Genomic DNA, 27,029 nt, shown 5'->3' with positions numbered 1-27,029 from the left:
ACCAAAGCTCACTAAAACCATTCTGGATGATATTGCAACAATATTAAGCCAAAACTGAAGTGACCGCAGATTGTATGGGAAGATATCTATCAATAAGTCACAGACTTGTAAGGATATTGGTAATTTGAATATACCTCCCAAGCTGTTTGCTCCTGTATAAATCTTCTTAATTTGACTTTAATGTTGGGATCTCCTGTTTGTTCTTTTTGTTTGGCGTGGAGGCACAATATATAGTTGAGATTGTCCATCTCTCCATCCACCTATATGAAGACCATAGGCCATAATGGTTTTGCGTATGCTCTCTCTGCCCTTCTCCCCACAGGATAAGCAAATTTGAGTGTGTCATTACTTTATTCCCTTGAGGAAATGTTGAAATATGAAATCTACAATAAAGCTTTTGCACAATTTATTGCCCTGGAGATTAAAAAATAACTAATTTTTTCAGGCGGACTGACAGTCTGCTTTTTTGGTTGGAGGTGTTTCTTATCTTTTGTTTGTTTCTTTCCACTTCAAAGCCTTGAACCCTCACTTAGGCAGATCAAATTGTCAGGGCTCAGATGTTGTACAGGAAGATCCAGCTGACGTGAAGTTTTAACTGCAGCTGCATCCCCAGTGGAACAAGTCGTGAAGTGTTATTGTTTAGGGAAGGGTGGCAGGTGTCCAGCGAGTTTCCCTGTTGATGTTACAGCTGGCCTCTGAGTTAGCATGCTCCAGTGGCAGACTCCCCCTCACTGCCCGACTCATTTACGTTAATACCCTGGTTTTGTACCTGCAGGAGTAAGGAAAGCTCAGGTGACGTTTGGCAGAATGTGCTAAATAATTTTCACGCATGACTGCCTTTCCTTATCAGCAAGAGAAAGTCTCTCTTGTGCATTTGACATCATTTTAAGAAAAACTCTTAGGTATGCTGAGAATATGTGAAAATTCAAATTGCATGTGCAGATGCTTCCCTTGCGTGGAGTGCACAAATTTTTGAAAAAGTTGGGGTTTGGGAGGGAATATAAAGGCATCTGAACGTAAATCAAATTTTGTATGTAGTTTGTTTTAAAAGCAGTCTAACTGGTGAGATAACTTTTCACTGGGGAAGAAAATTGTTTCTCTGATGAGATTATGGCTAAGATAACAGTCATTTGGGTGCCTCTTGCATATTTTGTTTATCCCCCTGATTCTAAGTACCTTAATCACTCATTTTTGAACTTTTTATACATGACATACACATTCTCAATAATGAATCAAAGTAAATGAACAATTCAGTAAACTCAGTGTTGAGTGGAGTGTTTCAGATGTAAACTGTGGATCTCCCACGAGCTTGCTCAGAAGGAATGAAATTCTCTTCTTTTGAAAGAAAACAGATACAATGATTAGGTCATTTTTCTGGCCATTCATTCTTCATTAGCATTTATATATATAAAAGGATTTTAATTATGAGAGTAATGCGCACACAATATTCCAGTAGCGTAGGCATGAGTGAAATCATAAAGGGGAGATCCCTTTCCACTGCACAGACACTGGCCTCTGTAATGACACCTTAGTGGATGTTTCATCATTGTGTGTCTACTCAATGCTGGATGCTGTGCTAGGACAGTGGCTTTGAAGACAAACAAGACAAGGTCACCAGGGCAGGGAGCTCAGCTAAGTCCTTGTCTACCTCTGGGCTTCTATGACTTTAGCATGTGAAATCCCTAAAAGGAAAGATTCCTTTCTTCTGCCTCTGAGACAAAATTAGGCATTCCCCAATACCCTATCTGGTGGCCATGCCAATGTATGCAATGACCCCTGGTGTGTGTCACCTTTTTATGTGTGGTAGTGCCTCAGAATGCTAGAAAGGACTCATGGACGGGATCACTGCTCCTTCCATCCAGTACCCACCGAGTGCACCTTTTGTGCCAGGTCTGGTTCTCAGCACTGCAGATGTAACCCTGAACACAGCATACTGGTGTCTTTGCCTTATGAAACATACTCAGTAGAAAAGATGTAGACCTAGACCGACATTACAAAAAGTGTAATAGATCTGATGTGGAGTCATGCAGTGAAAACAGAAGCTGCGAAGGGCAATAGAAGGTGCTGAAGAAGGGTGTGATTTTTCAAGATGGGAAACAGGTCTGGCCATGCTGAGTCAGTATCATTGAATAAAGAACACAGAGAAGGAAGAGAGTGAGCCATGCAGGGATCTGGGGGAAGAGCAGTCCTGCTGGAAGGAGGATAGCAAAGACGCGGAGGAAGTGTTGAAGAGGGGTCAGGAGGCTGACGTGCTGAGTAGAACGTGGTGGGAGAAGCAGAGCATGACAAAGGTGGAGATCAAGCTGGAAATCAAGGAGTTTAGCTTTTGTTCTTAGAGAGAAACCTCCTGGAGGCTGCAAAGAACTGGACGGCTGCAGAGTTTGAGACAATGGTCCCCAAGCTGCCCTCAGCCCTGCCACTGACTGTGAGGTCATGGGTCCCAAAACCACGCTAAGGTTGATAAATCAGCCATTCCCAGCCACACCTCCCCCATCCTGGTCATCATCTGGGCTCCTTGCTGCCATTGGGGATGTGGCTGCCCCCTTTCCTTCAAGTCAAAGAAGTGGCTGTGCCTTGCTCAGGACACTTTCCTTAAGAACGCTTTCCTCAACCTTGAAGGAAACTTTAAAGAGTTCGAAGGTCAACAACAACCACAAGACCTAATTAAACACTCACTTGATGTCTGAGCCTTTGGTAAATGCAAGACTGAGTCTCCACTCATCCCCGGTGAGGCTTGAGATCTTCTTACGTTTGAATTACGAGGTCACCGGAACTTCAAGAGGTCCAGGAACTTCCCCAAGGTCATGACCTGCCATGAGGAAACTGGGCTGAGACTTCCTGTCTTCCTTACCCCCTTGTACGCCCTCCGGAGCAGGCCTGGCTTTAAATGGGAATCTTCCAGTGACAAAGCCTTTCCTGTCCACTCTTTTGGCCTCTCAGATGAAATCATGGAGAAATACTGCACACAGGTGCTGGCAGTTCTTACAGACATCTCCAATGCTTTCTAACTTACCTGATTTCCAGCCCTGGCTTTTGACAGCAAGAGCACAAAGACAGAGTTTAATAACCTTGTTTTATTTTCATTTTTATATCTGCTTTCAATTTCGATAGTGGCAATGTGGCAGCTCACATGAGGTTATTTATGTGTTCATTTATTTTTTGTGACTGAATCCTGGACCTTCCCACTGACTTACATCCTGAGCCTCTTTTTATCTTTTCTTTTGATACAGTGTCTTGCTAAGTTGGCCAGTCTGGACTCAAACTTGCAATCCTCCCGCCTCAGCCTCCCAGAGTGCTGAGGTTACAGGCATGGGCCACTGTACCAGGCTGGATCACATTAGTTTATGACATTGATTTGATGGTTCCATTTATAACACATTTTCTCAAGGAAAAAAAAGTGAATTGGTACAAAAAGGATCACATAGGTGGAGCAGAGAATGGATAGCCACCACCAAAGATGTGTGTGAACGGTGGATGTTGGCAGGAGCTGTCTCTGCTCAGGACATCGAGTGGTGTTGAGCAAAATGATCGGGCACCTTGGGTTCCATTTCACACCCTGCTGCAAGGGTCAGAAAACAGTGCCAGAGAAGGCAGTGGGGTCGCTCCCCTCATCTCCAGGCAACACTGCTGCCTTCTCTGGAGATGGGGTCGGCCAGGCAGGTGCCAGATCAGAGCAGGAGGGGCAGGAACATGTACAGCTGGAGAAGGTCACTGTCACCCAGTGTGATGCAGCTGCAGCTATTGAACTCAGAAGCCTCCTTGTCTATGCAGTCTCTTACCTCTCAAGCATGACTCAGTTTCTCCCCTGTGTTCTTGTGCTTGGTCTGTTTCAGGGACCTTCAATGGGAAGGGGCATTTTGCCCCTCAGGGGCCATTTGTTAATGTGTGGAGACATTTTTGATTGTCACAACTGGGGGTAGAGGTATTATTGGCATCTAGTCAGTATAGGCAAAGCTGGATAAATCTGAAAAATTCCCTGTCTACTTGGAGCTTACATTCCCATCGAATAACAGAAGTTCCTTTTTCTTGAAGATTTAATTATAAACTCTATATCATATTTAATACTAGTGAAAAATCTCAGGTCAGTGTTTTTATGACTCTTTATTTTACAAATGAAAATGCATGTGCAGAGAGGTGAAATGTCTTGGATTTGAAAGTCGAGTCCTGCCAGGCAACCTTTAGCTTAAGTTCTTGCCTCTTTTGACATTGCTTTGATAGAATTCAGTGTACAGATGCATTAGTGGATTCTCCAGTATTTTCTGAGCTCTCAGTTTCTTCAAGATGCTTCACCGATGGCAACATCCATGTTGGGAGTGACAGGGGTGTCATTTAGGGAACATAATTATGGAGAAATTGGAAACTATAATTGCATTTGTGTGGCCACATTATTCCTATGTCTGAATCCTTATCTTCCTAGGGAACATTAGAAAGTCCAATCCTGACTTTAGTATTTGACCTCTCTGGGTATCCAATCCACTGGTTTCTGTGAGCATGAGGTCACAGAAAAGTGTTAGTTTGTTTGAGATATCTTTGGCCAAGCAACCAAGGTAAAAACCCAGGGGCTAAACAAAAAGAAAGAATCAGGACCATAAAAATTCAAAACACATTGGATTTGCTGTTCTTCCATGGTGAACCCATTAGAACATCTTTGTTTAGTGTTGCATTTTCTCCAGAGAAACGGAAAAGATATCACAGTATTAGGTTATGTAAGACCATTAGCCTATTTGATGTGTTATTCATTTTACTTGCTTTCTTTTATTTTTTCATTCCCCTTGTTTTCTTCTTACTGCCTCTGGGCATTAGCCTACTACATTATTTTGAGAAAGGCCTATCCTAACATTTAATGGGTTGTAATGCTGCTTATGAAACAGTTCCCGGCAAGCCAATTGGGCATAGTGAAGCGAGTAAGATGGAAGAGCTTGTGGGTATAGGCTAGAAGAGACCTTCTGGAAGGGCAAATAAAGGTCAGTGTGTTCGTCTGCCATTACCTGGGTCGTGCTGTCCAGTGGAGGGTCACACACCTTGACCAGATGGACAAAAGTGCCACCCATCACACCAAAGGCCACATTTCTGTTCTGTTCAGAGATTATGAATGCACTTTGTCTTTTTAAAGCTCACTAGGGACCTCTTGGCCAGATCCTGTTGATCAAAGAATTCTGGCTTTCACAGCTTAAAAAAAGAAACAGGCTGCTGGCATTTAAAATTCAGGTGAGTTTATGTCACAATCAAGACTTGTGGCTTCTGTTAAATAATCAGAAGCTGTGGCTCCATTGGCCTCCTGTTCCCCTCATGTGAGCACCTGGCTAGGGCTGACTCATTACTGCAATCTGTAAACAAGACCCATATTCTCCACTCTGTGCTGTAGAGGGTTGGAGTCAATTTACTCATCACTTTCTCTGCCTGAGCTCTCATGGAGTTTGAGGTTGTGATTCCTGGTTCTTTCTGTAAGTGGGGGGGGACATGCACACTTGTGTGCACACATGAGTGTGTATTTGAGACCCTTAGAGATAGGTGAGGATAGCCCATGTAAGTTAAAGAAGAATGCCTGACATAATAATTGTTTACATTTCATTTGTTTCTGATCACATTATTTTAGAGACTTAAATGTTATTAAAAAGTACATGAAATTATTGTTTACTAAAAGTAGATATTGGCTAAAAGAGTGATTTTTCTAAAAAGTAGGTCTGGTCAGTTTATGAGTCATAATATAGACTAAGCACTTACCACTCACATTAAAAAGTAAGGTAGAGAAGAAAACATTGGCATGTGGGAGATTGATGGTAGATCCATAAACAGATAGATGCATTGGATCACCATCTAAACTGTATTTCTTACCGTGCCTTTCAATTAAAAAAAAATTTTAAAGGTCACTGGAAGATCAGGCATGGGAACCACAATTGCAAAGTTTGATACTAATCCATCTTCTTAGAAGTGTTTCCCACTAATAGATACCTTCATCCTTTCTGGAACCAAAGTTAGCATTCAAATAAGAACATAAACAGTAACTTCTGCCTTAAGAGAAGCAGAAGGCTACCTCCTCTTCTTAAAGAATTCATATTTCTATGGGAAAAAAAGATGTATGAAAACCATAAAACTGTGTAGAACTAAGTGTTGAGTGATGGATCAAGTGGTGTGGTGGCTCACGTGCAGGAGAAGAGGCAGAAGAGGTTGAAGTATCGTAAGCTATCCTCAGGAAAGAATGACTGAAAGATCATTCTCGATTGAAAGATGTCTTGAATTGTAGGTTTTCGTTCTTCATTAGATGAAACTGACTTAATCACTAAAACTGCGTGATCAACTTCCTGAGCTAATTCTTCATATCAGATTATTGGCAGTGCTATTCCTTCTTTTTCTTCCTCTTACCCCTGCATAGCTCATATGCAAGAAATTCAAGCTAAACAGATTCTGGCCATTTCCACAAACCCTGCCATGTATGGAGACGACTGCCGTACAGCTGTGTTAATTGTGAAAAATTAGATTGGCATAAATCTTCCTTGCTTTACATTGACTGGATGTGTTGAAGTAGATTTAAAAACTTAACAGTGGTTTGAGCAGAATGTTTCCTTAATTTCTGTCTTGTGTTAAACAGTTTTTCAGATGCGAGCAAAATAGGCACTAAACCCAGTGTTCAGTATTCAGCAGGAGATTCTGAAGAGATAGGAGGAGAATTCAAAGAATTAGGTCCCTTAGAACAAACAACAGGACCACTCTCTGCCTTTACGGTGGCAGTATGTATGCACCAAAATCAGAGCGCTTTTCAGTGATCCTGCATATGATTTTGTCCAAGTCCTTTAAAAATATCGAGTCATTACATTTTACTATACATTTATATTAAATGCTTATATAGCAATATACATTTAATTAAAAAGCAGTTGTTTTGGCTTAATTGTGTATAGCAGTCTTCTCTTATTCATAAATGTTTCCATTTTTTAATGGTCTGGAATATAGGTGACCTTCTTCATCACACTTGAGGTCAGTTATCATGCCCACCCAGTTTCCTTTAAAGAATGTCCCTTATGTTCCAAACAGTAATTCAGTGGAATCATGCTCTTTAAAGGAAAAAGAAAAGAAGGCTGCCCTTGATCCATCAGGTTGAGTGGAACCTGGAAAAATAATTTCACGTGGGATTTTAGAAATGAAAGAATCCTTAAAACCATTGCCTGTGGTGGAAATGAGTATGGAATGGAAGAGAGAGGAAGAATTCTGCTTCTACCTTAGAGTGACTGGCATGGTTTCTGAGGAGAAGCTGCCCATGGACTGGACAGGGACACAGTTGTCCAGCTTTCCTGTTTGGGGGTGGCAAGTGAAGTATGGGGATTATACTGAGAGTCAAGAAATGGCTCTTTTGTTCATCTTCTACTTTGCTCATGGATAAAAACAAAAACAAAACACTTGGAATGTCTTGGCCTTGAGTGATTGGTTCCCTGCCCATATTTATAACAGATAGTTGGACACTTTGAGCATTTTGATTCTACTTTACTTTGTTTAGCAAATGGCGAACAGGAATCCTAACCTTGCTTTTAAAAAGCACATATATATGGGCACAAGACCTTAATCCATTGGACTTCTGGGACCTGGGTTTTCAGAAGCTTCTTGTTTTTGTCTTCACAGGATGTGTGAGACTGGTGAAGGGCTGTTTATCTTTCAGACGCGAGATGGGGAGGCCATCTATCAGAAAGTCCACTCCGCTGCTTTGGCCATAGCGGAGCAGCATGAGCATTTGCTACAAAGCGTGAAAAATTCAATGGTACGTTTGGAATTTCTCCCTTCTAGCCCAGAAATCTGGGAATTTTCATGTAGAGCTATATGACCAGCATTGTTTGAGCAGATGGTTTACTTTTGCATTCAACAGTGTATCACGTGGATTAAATTCCATCTTTGGAATTCCCAGAGTGGCCAGTTGGTTTAAAAAATTAATCTATTCTTGATTGTTCATTCATTCACTTATCCATCTACTTTGTGATTATTGTATGTGTATATTTATATTGAAATCCATTTGGTTGTGTACATCACCTATAGACACACTAGTGGGTTATCTACAGATGGACATATATTTATAGCTGTATCAGAAGTTATAATTTTAAATGCCATCAGAGGATGGAATGAGAGAAGAGGGTTAAGGGAAACCAGAATGAAATATCAAAAAGCCAAGACCAGACAGCTAGTGATAGGAGACTGTGGGTCCTGTAGGGATAGAGTTCTTGAGTTTTCAAGGGAAGCTAAAAATTTGAGTCTGTGTTTATCAGTTGCTAACTGTTGGCAGGGAATTTCAGCTGAAATAGCAGCACTCTACAGGCCAAAGGAAACCTGACATGCTATCCACAGTCATGCATTTTCTAACGCATAAAGATGCCATGAACACATGAGTACACGCAGTAGGCCCCTGGAACACCAACCCTCTCCTTTGCATAGTGCTAGGTACTATAGATTGGACAAAGAATCCACTCCTCACTTTGTTCTTAAAGGAGGGTAAATTAATGAGATCTTAAATGAATGCAAATTGTTAAAGCAAATCACACATTCATACTTGTAAACATCTACATGGGGCTTCATATTTGGAAGGAAATAAAATCAAAAGTAGCTGGTTTGTCATGGTAAAACTGGGATAGTTTGAGACATGTGGATTGGGATTTGGATTTTTTTGATATTTGGGATTTGGATTTAGTTTGAGATATTTGGAGTTGGAATATTTGGATTGAAAGAGGGAAGCAAAGCATACCAGTAATGTGCGCTTCCCCAAGGAGCTGCAGATTATTCTCAAGTGACTTGTGCACGCAGCAAGCTGAGGCTGTAGAACATGGGTCGTGAGAACTTCCTGTAGAGGGTCAAGTGGTAAATCTGTCAGTTCTCCTGGACTCCGTTGCAGCCACTTTCCAGCCGCTGCAGCACAAAAGCAGCTGTAGAAAAATGTGATGGAATGGGAAAAACTGTGTTCCAATAAAGAAACATTCTTAATAGACGTTGAAATTCAAATGTCATAGGATTTTCTCCTGTAATAAAATACTGTTATTTTTTACTCCCCTTGATCATTTATTTACTTATTTGTTTTGCTTACGTGTCACACCAGAACACGCAGCTGGCTGCATGTCACTGGAGGGCTGGTTTACTGTCAGAAAAGAGCTCAAATGCTCGCTTGGGCCAGTGCTGAAGTAAGCTTGCATGAGAATCTGGAGCTGCACTTGTAAATTATCATAAAATCAGTCTTGACATGTGCTCCGGGGAGACTTGGAGTGAATTAAGGGCTTGGGATATTCCACATATGTGGGACAGGGGTGGCCCCAATACCTGGTTAAACATTACTCTGGTGCAGCTGTGAGGACATTTCTGGATGAGATAACATTAAAATTGGTAGACGGAGTACAGCAGTGTGCCCTGCATACACAGGTGAGCTGCATCCAATTGGCTGCAGACCTGTATACAACAAAGGGCAGATAAGAGAGAATGAGGTCTCCTTGCTTTATGGCCTTGAACTGAGACATTATCTCCTCCTGCCTTCTCAGTCAGACTTGAATTTATGCCTTTTCCCTTCCTGAATCTTAGGCCTTCAATCTTGGGACTGAAGATCTTGTGACTTTTCCATCTTCGTAATTTCAGGAATCAGGTTCTTATATCTTTTCTCTCTCTGCTATTTTTCTATTTTTGGAAAATCTTGGTTAATCTTACTACTATATGGTAGGCACAGATAATGCAGAGATAAAGATCAGTGCTATCACTGAGCCAGACCTAGTTCCAACACCAACTCTGAAACATTGTTGCCTGTGGGGGGAGAAAAATGCTCTCAATTTTGCCAAGCTCCAGTATTTCCTTAGTAAAATGAGGAAGGTGACAGCACTTACCTTAGAGTCTTCTTATAAGGCTTGAGATTGCTTGTCATATGTTCAACACAATCCATCATGTAAAAAGTTTCGGTGAGTAGTAGCTATCATTATTATTGTTATTAATCCCCTTTCCTCTTTCCTGGTTCTCTCCTCCCACTGTGTGTGTGTGTGTGTGTGTGTGTGTGTGTGTGTGTGTGTAGGTAAAGCAAAGCAAACTTAAAGATTGAGAAGGGATAGAAAATGATATGATTTGACAGTATTTAGAGAATCAGAAACTACTGTAAGAAACAACAGCAGTCATATTTACTATGCATCACTAAAAAATGACAGATAATACAGCAGAACTGGAACAAAGCAAGTCACCCAGATTCCAGACACGTGGGAATAGACCCCTTGTTGACTTTTGAGTATGTACTATAGCTTCTAGAATTTTAATCATGTGGACAAAGAAATAAAATTGTATTGAACACATCATTTATAACTAGCTTTTGGTAAAAATATTATACTGTACAGAATTTTTCCTCATTAAGCAAATATATTTATTTCATGGTTATGTAGTATTACAATGCATGGATATTACTTTGATTTTAAAACGATGTTTCAGCTTAATGCTCAATCTGTATGCACCAGTTGTTATTTATTTAGGTTAAATTCTCAAAATTAATTGTTGATTCATAAGCTGTCAGTATTTTAAGAATTTGATTTTTCTTAACAAGTGATCTTCCAAAAAGAGTTCCTTGTTGAACTAATGGACTCTTGTTATCCATTTCCACATATACTTACCAATTCTGGATAAAGCAAATAAGTCAGTTAATGACAGATGGAGGGAGGATTAGACAAAGAGATAGAGAAAGGCAGAGAGAGAGAGAGAGAGAGAAAGAGAGAGAGAGCTATGAAGTAGAATTCAAGCCAATTAAAACTCACATGTCATTAAAGGAGACTTGTGTAGCTATCCCATTAGACGTGTTTAAGCTGCTAAAGAAGTTTTCTAAGATTACCTTATTTGAAGCCATAATTAGGATAAATTGTTTGTGCTTGAAAGGCAGGTTCTGTAAGCACATGTTTTTGCTTTACAGCCTCTTCATTATTTCTACTAAAATTAATCGGGAATATGAGTAATTCATTCAGATCATCCCTTTGCAAATTTAACTAGAAAATAATGTCATTTGCTCTTAATTTGCCGGATGCTTCATGAGTTCTATAAAATGAATGTGATTTCAAAGCAACATCGTTCTGTTTGGGATGAAATGAGTAAGTTTCAAAATGGGATGTTAATCTCAAGAAAGTCAGAATGCAGATTGGGAAAAGCTTAAAATCGATGTACTGTAATCAGTGCCTGATTAGGAGAGGAGACACCATGGTAAAATGGAACAAATGAAGACAGCACTGCTTGCTCAGGCTCCTGAGATTACTGTTTTGAGGTTCCAGTGGTTGAGCATGGCTCCATGCAGATCTAGCTATATTCTCCTCTGTGACTTACCTCATGCACTGCTGGCTTGCTCCTCCAGAGAAGCCAAGGCTGTAATGGAAGGAGGTTGGGAAAGCTCACCTCTGCCCTGGCCTCATGATAAAGAAGCCCTAACTCCTTGCCTGCTGCCACTGTCGTAGAACCCCAAGGCCACATCTGGAGACAGAGCGCTACCCCGGGCACCCCCACCATTTGAGGTCACAGGTGTTTGGACCATCCCTGTGTCCCTGAGTCTCAAAGCACACAGAGATGAGTCTGTGGGCTGAGGAACAGTGAGAGGAGATACGGCAGCCTGAACGGTGGCTTTCCAAAGATGTTCATGTTTTAATCCTTAGAAACAGTGAATAGCAGCTTCGTGGCAAAAGGGACTTTGCAGATGTGACCGAGGTAGGGATCAGAGCGTGAGATGGGAAGAGTGTCCTGGATTATTGGGTGGGTCTAGCATTATCACAAGCATCCTTATAGGAGAGAATGGGGGAGTAAGAGTCAGACAGGGCCAGGGTGATGATTGGAGCAGAGGGACAGAAAGACCTAGGGTGTAGGTGCGCTCTCAAGGTCACAAAGCCAGGAAACAGATTCTCTGCTTGAACCTCCACAAGGAACCAGCCCTCACCTCTTGACTTCAACTCGGTAACACTGACTGGAGAATTGTAGCCTCTAGAGCTGTATGATAATATATTTGTTTTATTTTAAGGCACCAGGTTGTGGCAATTTGTTATAATAGCCATGGGAAAATAATGTAACGCTAACATTAATAATAATAAAATAAAGAATCTTGCTTTGTGCTCTGTAACAGACAACACTGTAAGGACTTTTTTGTCAAGTTCTCTAGCCCTCTCAGTGACCTCCACCGAAGGCCCAAGACCAGCGGTTAAAAGCACTGGAGTGCAGAGTCTGCATGGGCTTACTGGGGCAACTCCTGGTGACCTGAGTATCGGAGTCTAACTTCTGCACATGTCTTCTTGCCCGGCAGATTAGCTCACTGTATGGTGGTTCTAAAAACACCAAATTGGTGGCCAACACCTAAAAACGATGAGCTTTTGGACAAGTCAGGTTTCTATATATTCTTGAAAAGCGAATAAATCTGGGGATACTGCTGTCAGATCCCCCCATGGCCATCACTGGACAAGGCTGGCAGTGTCTGTCCTCTGTGGACAGAGGGGATCCTCAGCCCCCTCGGCCCTCTCAGTCTCTGTTGTACCCAAAGGTTCTTCTCTGGGAACATGTCTTGGTTCTCTGTTGCTCGATAACAAGGTATCAACAGTTATGTGCTACAAAGCAGCATACATTGATTGACTTTTGTTTGCTGGAGATGGAACCCAAGGCCTTCTGTGTGCTAGGAAAGTGCTTTACTATTGAGCTACACCCCAGCCTATAACAATATGCATCATCTCATGGCGTAGATCAGGAGAGTTGTCTTGGCTCAGCCAAGCCTGGTGCTGCAGTTTTTCACCAAGCTGCAATGCAGGTTTCAGTTGGGGCTACAGTCTCATCTCAGGGTTAAAGTGAAGGATCCACTTCTACAGTCAGACAGTTATTGAAGGAACTTGATTCCTTGTGATTGTAGGATTGTGGGCCCTGTGTCTTGCCAGCAAGGCTGTGCACAGCTGCTTGTCACACGGGTCTCCCCAAGGCAGCCACTGACTTCATCAAAGCTGCACAGAGTCTCCTGGCAGGACTGAGCTCATAAGCTCGTGTAGCACTATCATCTCCCCAGCATATTTGATTGATTGATTAAAAGTCCTGCCTGTGCTCAAGGGAAGACGAATGCATAAGGGCCCGGGCACGAGGAGAAAGAGGTTACAGGGCCACCTTTGTGTCTGTCCCTACGATACTTATTTAGTCCTTTAAGTTCTACCTTTTAAACATTTTCCCACTTTATGGTGGTGTTTGCTAATAACACCATTTATTTAGTGGCTGTCTGATGTATCTGGCTCTTTTGTAATGGCAGCCACTGTTTTTATTCAGCCACCTGTAATATGTCAAATACATTGCCTGGCTTTTCACTCACCACCATAGTAATTCATTCATTCTCAATCATTTATTCATTCGAAAACAGTTACTGAGGGCCTACTCTGTTCAGTTGTGCCCCACAGGACAGTGTGAAATAGAGGCCCCTGCTCTCAGGCAGCCTACCATGGAAGAGGATATTTTACTCACTGTCCTTGACCTGATTGGAATCACCAACCCCTGTTCCACAGGGGAGCAAGGGGACTCCCAGAGTACTGAAGTCACCTGCAGTATAGATCACGTTACTAGTGCAGCCAGGAATGCAAGATGGTTTTGTCTGGTTCCTGAACATCTAACTCTGGCCACTGTGCCTCACTGCTCCTCGACAGGTTTTAAACCTCTTGTGTCCCCATTGAGCTTTCTTAGAATTTTCAAATTACTCCAAATATCAAAGCACATTTCAGAATCACCTGTCAACTTATATCTAAAAAAATAAAGAAAAATCCTGTTAAAAGCAATCTCGTTTCTTTGGGTAGCTTTGGCACCAGATAGCGATCTTTCATCTTATAATTCCTCCCTCACCTTCCCACTTCAGATTCGCTTCAGTGTTATTATTCTCTGGAAAGGGAGTGTTAAGGGGGGTGCGCGGCCCTGGAGTACTGGGGAAGGACTTCAGCTGCCAGCTGCCTTGCTGGAGAAGCTGCAGAGCCCATGGACAGCTCGGGTCCTCCCCTGAGTTGCCAGCTATTTTTGCCACCTCTGAGATCAGTGTCTATAACAAAGTCTAATTATGGAACGAGGAGTGCCAGTGTGTGGGATGTCCCTCATTCCAGGAGTAGGGCTGTCAGTTTTAGAATTTCCTTCAAGGCAGAGCCTCTGGGTGGAGAATGCCTGCAATTTAGCAGACTCTTTTCAGGGCTTAGAGGGTGGGCTTCACTGAGGGTGACAGTCAGGCCCAGGGTGGAATTCTTCTCCCTAATCACACAGGCTGGAGGGCTAATCTGAGCTGTTCTTTCATGCCTCTCTTTGTTTATTTCATGGATTGATTTACTTTCGAATTGGATTTCCCAAATAAAATTTGCTTAGGAATTTCTAGCATGCCAGTGGTACTCTCCCACAATTCTTGAAACCAACTAAATTTATTTTCAGCCTAATTTTAAAGCAATGTGGTATACTTTAAAAATATATAGAGGTCATCAAAGAAAACATAGAATCAATTTCATTGCTATCCAGACTCTGAAATAGACCCTTGCATGGAGGGTTTTAGATGCATAAACACTTTTCTTGCAATTCCACATTCCCCGTGGTCTCTTTGGCCCCTACAAACGTCAGTTTTTACTTCTATTTATGGACTCTGATTAATTGGGTCAACTTTACTGCTTAAAGAAATTATCAGGTTTTTAAAAATCCCCTCCTGAATTAAACCCTTTTTCTATCCTGTCCTGTTCATTATTCAAAAAGTTATAGAATATTTTTTCTACTGCTTACAAAGCAGTGGGGTCGACCTTATGGAGAATGTACAGCAAAAGATGCAGAATCTTTAGGTTTTTTAAAAGAGCCTAAAGTTTAGATAAGTTCAAATTTATAACTCTCAAAGCATGCAAAAAACATAGTTCTGTGAGTTCAATTTGGTACAGTCTCTTTGGAGTACAGTTTGTTCTTATTTTCCAAAGTTAAATTTATGCATCTCTTTTGGCCAGCAATTGTATTTCTAGGGATTTACTCTAAATGTGCCACTGGATGTGAAGATGATATGTGCACAGTATTCACGGGGGAGTCATTTCTTTGTTCTCATGTTCCTCGTTTAACATGTCTTTGCCGATATCATTTTATCCACCAGACAATATACAAAGAGTAAGAAATAACAGGCGAAAGAAAGAAAAGTTTGCAGCAAGGACAGGCTTTATTTAAGGTAACAACCTGAGATGGGCTGTTGGTCCTGAGATGCCAAGAGCAGCTCCTTCATACACAGTAAGGATTGATAAGATGTTCAGGGATAAGGTGATCAGGGAATGAGGAAGTTAAGGGCCTGCTATTGTCAGAATCCTGTCTTCCAGTCTGTGATACATGGTTCATCTCCTGTTTGTACAAGGTTTCCTATTCAAGAGGCTGAATGCCACTTGACCTGGGATGGTTTGTACAGTAAACAGACTTAAGGGTCACAGAGGACTGTGGGTAAGGGTTGCAGATGTGCAAGAGCTTTTCCTTACGCAGGTGCTGAAGAAATGACTGAAGAAAATGAAGTTGCCATTCTTAGGGAGCTTATCAGTAATAGTAGAAATAACTAGAGAGAGGTTAAGTGTCCTCCAAAAGGGGACTGATTACAGCACATGATATAACAGGAATCATGTGATGTAGTTGAAGAGAACCAGAGGAAACTCATTTGTGGTAATGGCTACATGAAGAAAGCTGTGTATAGCAACATCAAAGGTGTGTATGGTAAATGAATGAAGAAGCCAAACAACAGCCCTGTCCTGACTCACTCACACATATTTTATAAGTACAGAAAATTTACTTCTGGCAAGATACAAATGTACATGTTAATGTTGGCCACTACTGGAGAACAAGACTGGTGGGAGAGTCTACAAAAGGACATTTATATATCACTTCATGTCTGTTTCTTCCGTCTGATTTTTAAAAACCTTGGCTACATAATTATGTTTAAAGAAATGGAAACAGAAGTTGAATTTCTGGCAGAAAGCATGTGGGACGGACACAAATGATGGGGGTGTCCGAGGGTTCTTCCACTATGAATGGAAAAACACATGATGAGGCAATGATTTTTTTAAGAAATATATAGTCAAGTGTGAAAACTCAATAGAGAAATTTTTAGGGCTGTATTGTTAAGAGTCACTTTGGTGAAAGTTTTGCCTGGGAAAAGTAGAGTTTTAGTATGAATTTGAGTTAGCTACATGCTGCTGCTAAGGTATCTGACATTCACTGAGAATTTACCAGGTGTGAAGCAATATTTCAAGGACTAGACATACAGTGATATTAAATACTCCACGTGACCCTATTGATGTGGGTGATGTCACCTCATATTTATAGAGCTTAGAGTCTGGACACACAACTAAGAAGTGATGGAGCTAAGATTTAAACCAGGCAACAACGGGCTCCAGAGCCCACACTTGGGGCACTGTGCTGTACTTACTCAGCTAAAGTTAAATTAACTAACTACAACACAAAATATTCAGCATGAATTCCTTAGACAGTAAAAGAAATTAAATGGAATGACCCTGCATTTAGTAACAGGCATGCAATGTGTGTCTAAATTCTCATTGATGCCTTTCTGTATTGTGTAAATAGCACAACAAATGTCAATAAGGAAAGTTCTAAAAAATTGTGTTGCATGTACATAATTCAGAATATATCTAGTAGGGATTTAAACTTAAATGAAATGTACTTTGAATTAAAATTTTAAGAACGTCCAGGGATTTAGCTCAGTGGTTCTGCTGCCTGCCATGCAAGCACAAGGTCCCAAGTTCGATCTCTGGTACCAAAAACAAAAAAAAAAAAAATTAAGGATTAGAAAATATACTTCCAAATTTTTCATTTTTAGAATGATTTAAAAGTGAATGTAAAGGACTAGATAATAGAGAACATTGAATTTTCCCTTTTATATATTCATAAGAAATTTATTAAACAATCTGTCTTTCTTAAGCGCCACAAAAAAAGTTTACCAGAGCTGTGACACTGTATTTTGACAGATCGAGTTGAGAATTAGAAAACAATTTTCAGAATGTACCAAAATTCATTTGGAAAGTTTAAATGGCAGCTCTGACTTTGACACAAATGAACATTTAAAATGAAATTGATAGAAATTTGCTTGTTGTCCTGAGTAACATTTTTTTCAATTAATGTCATTTTAGATTCAGCAAAAATAGTTGCAAAATAGATCAGAATTTGTATTCTCTGAAAATGTCTACTACTGTAAAAGAGAATTAGTGTTCTACATGGAGCATTTTAAAGTTGAGGGAAAAAAGGAGGATGCTAGTAGAATATATTAATATGTGCTATTTTTGACTCCTGCTTAATCTGTGTATTAAGATTACTGGTTAATAAAGAACATTTTGTGCTCTAAAAAAAATAACAGGCATGCAAGAGGAGCTAGACAGTTCATTGAGACAGGATAGATGCAAATGAGATGCAATGTCCTTCCTTAAATTTGCCATAATTGTGTCCTGTGTATGAGTGAAATAGCTGTCCTTATACAAACTAAGTCCCCTGTCTCACAAAGTTGAAGAATGGAAGTAGGGACAGAAAGAAGGTTAAAAGAGAAGGGTTTATTGGAAATATAAGAAGAAAAATAGTTCCTGGTGGGCATCCAGGAGGGATCTCAAGTGGTTTGCCGGAGCATTTTCTTTGCCTTGGCCTTATGTGGACAGGCACAGCATGGGAGGCTTTGTAATGTAGGGTTTTAAAAAATCCACGTTTAAAACTTAGCCAAGTTCAAAGGAAACTGGTGATTTTGAATCATTAAGCTCCTCCAAGTGCAGCCCGGAGGTGGAGAGGAGTTGTTAACTAACTTAGCTTATTCTGTCTAAGAAATTTCTTTCCAGGAGAAAGGGTCTTATTTGCCCATCCTTCTCCTGACTTTATCGTTTCTCCTGTGTTGCTCTTACATTTCAAAGCTTAACTAGCTGCATGGCTTGAATTAGATTTTATCTCAGTGTATGTGCTATTTCTTTGTATCCAGCTGACTCTGTGTTAGGCCCATCCCTTACTGACTGCCTACTTATAAGCTAACTAACTAAAGTGTCTTTTGCATCCTCCCCTCCTTGAAGAAGTATCCTAACTGCCATTAGGAAAGATGGGCAAAGATCTAGCTTTAGCTTCTTCCTGCTGGAACCGGTCAGTGTAGGGACCTGTACTTAGGAATTTTTTTCTGGAGAACTAATCTCAGGGGCCCTCAGTAGAACTTGTGTTGAGTTTCAGCAGTTATGGGGTCTTCAGGTGGTCAATCTAGTGGACCCCAGTAAAAGGAATCTGGTATATTCATCATTGACTCTATCTGCATGACCTTTGGGAGTTTGACAGCCTCTGGGTGAGAAGAAACAAATTTTATCAAGAGATTAAGAATGTGTGGTCCAAACATATGAAGCAGAATGAAAAGGCAGATTGGAGTGATTAAGGGAAGGATCTAAGTCTAGATGCTGTTTTTAAGCAATTGGAGTAGAGACTATAACCAGCTGGATCCTAGACCTGCCTTCTCACAGAGGTTATCTATACATCTGATATTGCTTTTTTATTGATTTAAGGTCTTCTTCTACTGGATGTGAATTATTTATCCAAAGATAACAACTTCCATGTATGAGTGTGCAGTTTCCTCCAGTTTCAGCTGTAAGAAGATAGAGGGCTATGTGGTTTTGAAGAACTACTTCCCTCAAGGAATGTAAAGAGTCAGGCTATGCCCCTGTGGCTGCCACCATGGCTTTCCTCCCTTGTTCAGCTTCACTAGTGATAAGTTGCAGGTGTAGCTGGAGACTTCAGGAGGGTCTGGTGTACAGTTTGGAGCCCTCTCTTTATGTCTAGCCTACCTTTTTGTTTCACATTACTATTACTCTCCCAATGTTTTTGGTTGTGCTTTTCTGCTGGATGTTTAAGAACAAGTGGAAGTAGGACTTATGTTAATAAAAATTAGTTTATTTATAGATGTCAAAGTCAGTTGAGGCTCTTTAGGGATTACTTTTGAGGCCATGTGGAGAGACCATTAGATCTTATATGGTCTTTTGCTGTACCAGGGTCACCTACCTGGATGGGTCACAATCTTGCTTGACCATCTGGCTTCTGTTGGAAGCATGGGAGGCATTTCCCTCTTTGGTGATCTACCTTCAAAAATTGTGATCATTTTATATGTCTAATGTCTAGATGTAATGTATATTGTATAAAAGAGCACTTCTTGTTTTGTATGTATTAAACTTATATAGCCTTAACTCTATAATCTTAATTTTAAAACTTAGATTCACAGCATGTCTTGTTTTTATATGTGTATACATATCTCTAGTCCCACATATATAGGGTGTGTTATAAACTAAGATAATAGTTGTTCTTTTAACCAATCATAAACTTGTTATTGAAAACATTTTGTAAGTCAATATTAAAATAGTATTTAAGCCTTAAAACTCCGTTCTTTTTTTTTTTTAACAAAGTAAAGCCTAGCAATGGAAAGCATTATCTTAGTAAAACATAGAATCTTTGTTTTTCAATCTAGTCTTGTCAGTTTAACAAGGAGCATTTTAATACCTTAAGAAAAACTTGTTGCTTTAGACATAGAAAACTTTTTACTTCTTAATTATAGCCAACTTAATTATATATTATAGTAATCTTTTCATAACAATTTGTTGGGGTGAGGCACAATAAGACTCTAGGGAGACTGGAGAAGTTACCTCTCAGCATAGAAAACGGAAGGAAATTCGTTCAAGCAACTGCTTTTCTAGCCACAGAAGGAAGTTTTGACTGGCTGTATCCCAGGCCTGAGAGGCCCTGCTTGTTTATTTATCTTAACAATTACTTTAGATGACTCATGAAAACCAAAGCATAGCATAGTTAACATTTTAAAGATCTATATAGGTTAATGTATATATGAATCTATGAATGTGTATATATATATGAATAGATGTGTATACATGTATATATGCAAGCTATGAATTATATTTATATATACATAACCTATAAGTAGATGCATTTGTAATATATAGCTAACATTTAAAAATAACTCTGCTAAATATATATTTATATTATAATCTATAATCTATAAATATATTATCCATAATGTACAATATATAATATATACTAATATATATTTCCTGTAATATATCCAAGGAAAAACTCTTACATTATTGTATGCAAAAAAAAGTAACATTGATTTATAAAACCAAATAAGAGGCTGACTGGCTAACAATCTGGATGAAAACATGTCACCAACTATAACTATATTACTCTTATTTCACCAACCAATTTTAATTAGTTCATTAAGCTATGTCAACAAACAACACTTGGGTGGCTAATATCATGACTGTTCATTTACCTATAACCCAACTTAAATAGAATACATTCCTGAAAGTTAGCACATAGAGACATACACATTAGCCTAGTTACACGTAATCTTTGTATTGCCACATAAGATTTTTACCTGTAAGTTCCATTAATCTTACCAGCCTCTATCCTGTAATGTTTTAAGTGAGTTTTGCTGGCCTAGAGACCCTACACAACCAGTTTTTCATGGAAAGTACCAACAGAGCCAGAAGTTTACAAGGGCAAAGAATAAAAGGAAAAACAAAATTGATATGAGAAAGCAAAACAACAAACTTTAATAAAGCAGCTGTAGGTATTTTCACCAGTTATTAAAACATATTAACAGGCAAATGAACAGACAAGAAAACATATAGAACACAAGAAAGTTACATTTAATCAGAGTACACTCTTAGGCATATTAGTCATGCTGAATTATAATTCTTTTGTAGTTTTAAGTTTATAACTATAAATGCATTAGTCAGAACATTCAATAGGGTATATCATAACACTTTTCAGGTAAATCATAACAGAGATCTCTTATAATAAGATACAACAGTAAGAGTCAGAAGGAGGAAAGGGCATTAGTGTCAGAACTTGGAATCAAGGAGACCCAAATGTGAAAAGATTTAGAAAGGCACATGTGGCAGCACTCCATTAAGGGACCAAAATTGGTGATCTGGGAGCCCACATTGGAGCCAGGAGGTATTGTATAGGGAAGTGAGACATTTCTTCTTGAGAGTTTGAGGATCAAATCTAGACTAGTTCTAAAAAATATAGCTCAGGAGTGAATCTGAGGGAATACGAAACATGAGACCTAGTGCGGGCCCTATGGAGGAGCAATGTCTGCCCAAAGGTCTTCCTTAGGGGGACATTGCTGAGGGGTCACAGGGAGGGGGAATCTCACTGTCCTAGAAAGACAGAAAACTTAGCCACTCAAGAGCCTTCTGGGTCAGGAAATTTCACAAAGAGAGAGAGAGACTGGAAGCTGGTAGTCATGGGGAAAGGATCAGCAGAGGGAGGCAGTGAAACTGTTAAGGAGGAGTCCTCACAACATGTACAGATTCACCCTGGATGAGCTGCCACTCCCTGCTGCACTGTATGTTGAGAGTGAGGGGTGTCCTGAAAGAAGAGAAAATAGCCCCTTGCCCTTTTAAATTATTGTGGGCCATCCTCTCTTTTCCTTGTTTTTCAGGTCCCATGCTAGAATGGCCTTGGCCAGGGTCCATCAGTTGCAAACAGGAAGTAATACTTTCCTCAAAGAGCTGAAAAGAACTCCTTAGCTTGTACCCAGACAGGCCATCTTGGTTGGGGTCACAGGTCACAGGTCAAAGTGCTTTTTGTTCAGTGAAATCATCTGTGCTGTACTGATCCCACTTCAAAAGACTAATAATCCTATTTTCATTAAGGACACCAGATGTTTGGTAAATCCCTCTCCAGGCATTATTTCTCAAGGAGGAGATAGGAGAGTGCCTCTTCCTTTGGCATGAAAAGCCTATTCCCAACCATGCTCAGGAACTTTTTCTAGAGGGATGTTGCTATCTCCCAAAACCTCAGTACAATAAGGGAAGAAAAACAATTAGGACTAAAAGCATTCTCAGGGCTGGTCTCTAAAACAAACTTCCTCCAAAAAAGAAAATGAGAAAGAAGATAAGGAGCAGCAGGAAGGAGAATGCCAGAATTGAGAGGCCATAATAGTGAAAAATTTGTCCTCATTAGATGTAATCACTGATAGGTCTCCCACCACCTCAGCAGCTATTATGTATAGTAGCTGCCCTCTTCCTATGGTGCCTTGCCCCCTCCCCTGTGTGACGTCATGTCAAGATGGTTGTTCCCACCAAAGAACAAACCCTTCTTCCCAGCATGCCCCTGTTCCCACCTAGAGAGTAACCTAATACTCGCTCACCTCCTACCACCTAGTGACATCACCGGCTCCTCCATTCCCTAGTCACTACCTCACTCAACCCCGCCTCAGCCCCTACAAGCCCCACTCCAGTCTCTATAAAAGACTCTCCCTGCCCCAGCCATATTGCTTTTGTCTCTCCTTTGTTCAGAGGCAGCCCGGCAGATCTATTCCCCTAATAAAGGCTTGTTGTGGCCTGGTCTGGTCTTGGTCTTCGGCCCTTTTACCTGACAATCACAGTTAACAAAAACATACTATAAACAGAGAAAAAAAGAAAGAAGACAAACATCCCAAATTACTCCTTATCAGTCTTAGTGGAACCTCCAAATCTCCATACAAACCATGCAAACCCAAGCTTGTCTCATGAAGTTGAAGAATAAAATCATGGACAGGGAGTTAAGAGAGTGTTAAAAGAAATATAAGACGGGAAACAGCTCCCGGTTGTCAGGGGTCCATAGTGGGTTGCCTCATGTCCCCTTGGTTCAGAACTTCTTATGGATAAGTGCAGCCTGGGAACTGCTCAGTTGTCCAGGGGCCAGGTGTAAAGTAGCCCATTGGAACTCAGCCTCTCTGAAGCAGTTACTCAGCATGTAGAGTTTAAAGGAAACTGAGACTTTAACAAAAAACCCTGGTTATTCTGCATTTTAAGTTCCTCAAAACTCAGGAACTTGGGCCGGGGACTTAGCTCAGTGGTTCTGCTGCCTTGCAAGCCCAAGGTCCCGAGTTCGATTCCTGGTACCAGAAAAAAAGAAAAAAAAATCTCAGGAACTTCCTAGGGAAAGGCTGCAACTTCCATTTTGCCCAAGGAAGTCTATTATTCGTCCAAAGTCCTAGTCCACTGCCTATTATTTTAATTTCTACCAGTTTGACTGATCACCCAGCTTTGTCTCAGGCCCTTTTACTAGTTAGCTGTCTATTCACAGGCTAACTAGACTATTTTACATTAGAAAAGGGGAAAGGCCTTCATTTCCTGCATACTTCACCTTCTGTCTCCTGTAACCTTGTAATAGCTTAAAAGGTGCAGAGGTGCATTTTAGTCCTACTTTCACTGGATTACTAAATGCTGTCTTACCTTAAACAGTTCCTCCCCAGAGCTGTAAGCTCCTATCACCATGCCATGGCTGTTTAGCTTATGGCTGTGCCTTTCTAGGAAAAGGAAACAAATTGAATGTCACTGAAATGTTGTAGCTTTGTTTATAAACTCTAGAGCTGGTATTGATGCATAAGATGGTTACTCTGTAAGTAGGTTGCCCACTGACACCCTCATAGTGGCAAGTTGGAGGATTGTGCCATGAACCCTTCCTCAGTGGATATTGACTTGAGAGTAGAGTTTCAGGGTGCATCAGGGTGCCCCCAGAGACAACAGTCAGTGGTATGGTTTTCCCAATGTCAATCAGAACCAATAAGACAGAGCTAGAGATGGTGATGGAGATGTTGAGACCAACAGAATCAGCTCATTGCAACTTCAAATCTGTTTTGGGAAGTCAGGCAATAAGTAATTTATTGGGAAACACTCTATAAAGAGCCAAATGGTAAATATTTTAGGGTTTGTTGACCACATAAAGTCTCTGTTGCTGCCTCCCTGCCTCCCCTTCCTCCTAAGAAAGTAGCAGCTCCATTAGGATGGAAGCCTCTGGAGGGCAGAGACACAGCCTTGTCTGTGTCTGTAATAAATTCTAGGTATGTCCCAGGGCATAGGTTTGTCAAATGAGCAAAATGAATTTCAAATGGATTGTATTGAGCATTGAGAAAAAGAAAAAGCCAGAATAACAAATCTAGTTCCTTCCCAATGCCCAAGGAAGGATCAGGTTCCATGCAAGCCAGCCTTAAAAGGCCCTGGAAAAAATCAGTCCCTAAGGAGAGTTCTTACAGTGTACAGGTAGAAGAGGATTCCCTTAGTAAGGAGGCATAAAAAGTTACCAGAAGCAAAGGGAGCAATGATTTTATTTTATGCATGTGTTTGAGGATTTCAGATGGCTCCGAATAAATTGATGCAAATCACTTTCATTCCCCATGAAAATAACCATTGGAGCACATCTGGCTCTCAGCAAAATGCTGCACTTAGAAATTTGGCCCCAAATAGTTGATTTCATGAAGAGTCTGCTTGTCAAAGCTGTAAGCCACAGTGAAAGCATTGTTTTAGCCAGAGTTTGGCTCACCAACTAGTGTCTCCTTTGCATTTTTTTGTTCCTTAACAGGAAAGCAATCTTTTCTCTTCCCCACTGTTTTTCCCTTTTCTTTTCTTCTCTTTCCTTTTCTTTTCTCTTTTCTCTTCCTTTCCTTTTCTTTCTTTTTCAACATTGAAGAAGTAAGCCCCTGCCTGCTTTATTTCTTTGACAGTTCAGTAATGGGATATCGTGGTAACACTTTGATGATAGGAATACCCATCACTTTTCCTCCAAATGTCAGAGGAAGGGAGAGGAATTGGAGACAGTAAAGACAGCTTTTTAGGCGGTTACTGCCAAACATCTGTCAGAGCTGGAATTGGGAATCAGCAGCCAGTGAAGAGAGCCTGGGTTTCATGAGAAAGCAGGAGAAGACCTTGTGTTGGGCAGAGTGCTAATTTCCACTTGAAAGAAGTAGCTCGGGGAAGTTTCAAGGGCTTGGTCAAAGGTCTAATATCCTGTTCCTTACATGGAAGGCTTATTCCCATCTCTCCCTAGCCCAGACTTTTGGCCAGTTGCCACTTCTCTAATGTTTTGAAGTGAAAGCTAAGTGCCTGTTATCATTACTAAGGGAACATGTAAACCCATTGATGAGAACCTCACCACACCCATGGGGTGGAATGTAGGTTTGTTGACTTAAGTCACTTTAAAGAATTGTAGGACATGTTGGGGACAGACATTGAAAAGGTTTATTAGGGAGAATTTAAAAGGTTCACAGTCAGAGTAGTGTGTGGGCCTGAAGAGATAGATACTTTATGGTATAGGGATGGGAGATTTTATGAGGTCTTGGGAGTGTATCAAGATGGGTGACTGAGGAAATTTATTCATTCCTATAGTCTGTCAGGTCGTCCACTTGATGGACTATGTTGAATGCAAACCATTTACATGTGTTTGAAATTTAGAGATATGGTATCCACTTAATAATAGCGCTGTGGAAGGAAAAGTCAGGTTCAATTTATAGGTGAAAAGCATGGGCCCAATTTATGGCTTATTTTATCTTTAAGACCCTTGGAAATTTTGGGGGTGTTTTCTGAAAGGGAAAGAGACATTATAACTTTGGATAGCTTTGTGTCCCAAAGCTGCACTTTTTCTTAAAAGTACAGTTTTACAATTATGATTTTTCTTGTTTCCTTTCTATCTTTATTTCTTCTATCCTACCTCAATAACATCCTCAGTATTTCCTGAGAGAAACATACATGCTAATATTAAGAATTGTAGCTAATATTATGAACTGGGTCACAGACCAGGTAAAATCCTGGCTGGGCATCTTTTCAGCTTGAACAAGTCATTTTACCAAATGTAGTATTTATTTCCACCTCTGAAAACGGGATTATATTAGCACAGACCTTGCCAGGCAAGAGAATTCCTTGGCATAGCACATAGCACCTGCTAAATGCAGAAGTAATGAGCTGTTCTAATTATTGATTTGCAAGAAGAGGTTAAAATGGTGAGAGGAAGACAGATTATAGAGGATTCTTGTTCACATTAATTTGGTCAATGCATCTGTCAATCATTCAGTCGTACAGTCACCTTTTATTCAATGCTCATTGTGTGCCTGGAATCATAGAAGGTATTAGGTATGGAAGCATATGAAAGAAATATTTTCTGCCTCCAGAAAGTCGAATTCTCTCCAAACAGGGTCTGCCCTCCTTCGCAGAGAAAGGAACGCCAAGGAACTGAGCCCCTGGGAGAGGGCAGACCCACAGTATGTAAATGGGTGGAATGAATAAATAAATCAACCAAAGAACACTGGGTGCAGAACGCATCCAAGGGAGTGAGGGAAGGGGAAGGAGTGGCGGGGAGTGGGTGGTAGGCAGGAGCACACAAGCAGAAAACCAAGATAGGAGGCCTTGCCTAATTGAGGGATAACTAGAGTAGGAGCCAGCAGCTCCATCTGGCTCTTTGCTCAGAGTCTGTGTGCTTTATTTCATTTAATTTGCACTACTATCCTTGGAAATAGGGACTGATTTTTAAATCCTGTTTATTTTTATACACACTCATGTATGTAAAGTTTAACTATCTGCAAAATGATGGTCACACAGATGATGATTAGTGCTACAATGTTTTTCTTTATTGTTATTTGTTTGTATGTATCTTTTTCCCTCTCCTCTATCAGCAACTCCTAAATCTTGTTAAGAAATTCCTATGTATCCTTTGGGTTTTCAGTGTACCGACACAATCCTATACCGCAAAAGGGTCTATGTCTATGTACATACGTAGACCCAAATTCAAGGATATGTACAGGGGGTGGATGTTTGGGGGGCATTGTCTATTTTATACAATTGTTATCATATCACACATTTTAAAAACTACATGCTGATTTTCTCATTTAACAGTAAATAGTTGCAAATTACATGGTACAGCTCACATTCTGGAATTTCAGACAATGGCCCAAGTGCAAAATCTGGCCTGTGCCTGTTTTTTGTAAGTAAAGTTTTATTGGAACTCAGCTATGCTTCTCATTCATTTATGAATTGTTGTGGCTGTTTGTTCTCCAAAATAACAAAGCTGAGTAGTTGGTGATTCCACTGTGTGGCCTGCAAAGCCATGTGCTGTCTGTCCCATCACAGAAAAGTTTGCCAACTTTGTCATATGCATTCTTTTTAATGACATGACATTTCAGGTCTTGCTGTAACGGATTTAAACCTTTCTCTGGTAATATCACATTTATTGAGCGTTAATAAACAATGCTACAATAAATACCCGTGCATGAT

General features: G+C 40.4%; 1 protein-coding gene across 1 annotated transcript in view; it reads left to right on the top strand.

Moving 5' to 3' along the window:
• The window catches only part of Dok5 (docking protein 5), a 155,953-nt gene that overhangs the window by 109,796 nt on the left and 19,128 nt on the right, over positions 1-27,029 (top strand). Inside the window, exon 6 of the mRNA XM_004858020.4 lies at positions 7,612-7,747. Coding sequence (XP_004858077.1) covers positions 7,612-7,747 — 136 coding nt within the window. The remainder of the gene's footprint in view (positions 1-7,611; positions 7,748-27,029) is intronic.

The sequence above is a fragment of the Heterocephalus glaber genome, unplaced genomic scaffold, assembly GCF_053883595.1.
Source record: "Heterocephalus glaber isolate CG9 unplaced genomic scaffold, H.glaber_assembly_v1.0 deba00001673, whole genome shotgun sequence".
In the NCBI taxonomy this organism is placed as follows: domain Eukaryota; kingdom Metazoa; phylum Chordata; class Mammalia; order Rodentia; family Bathyergidae; genus Heterocephalus; species Heterocephalus glaber.
This window is presented reverse-complemented; position numbering and strand designations above follow the sequence as displayed.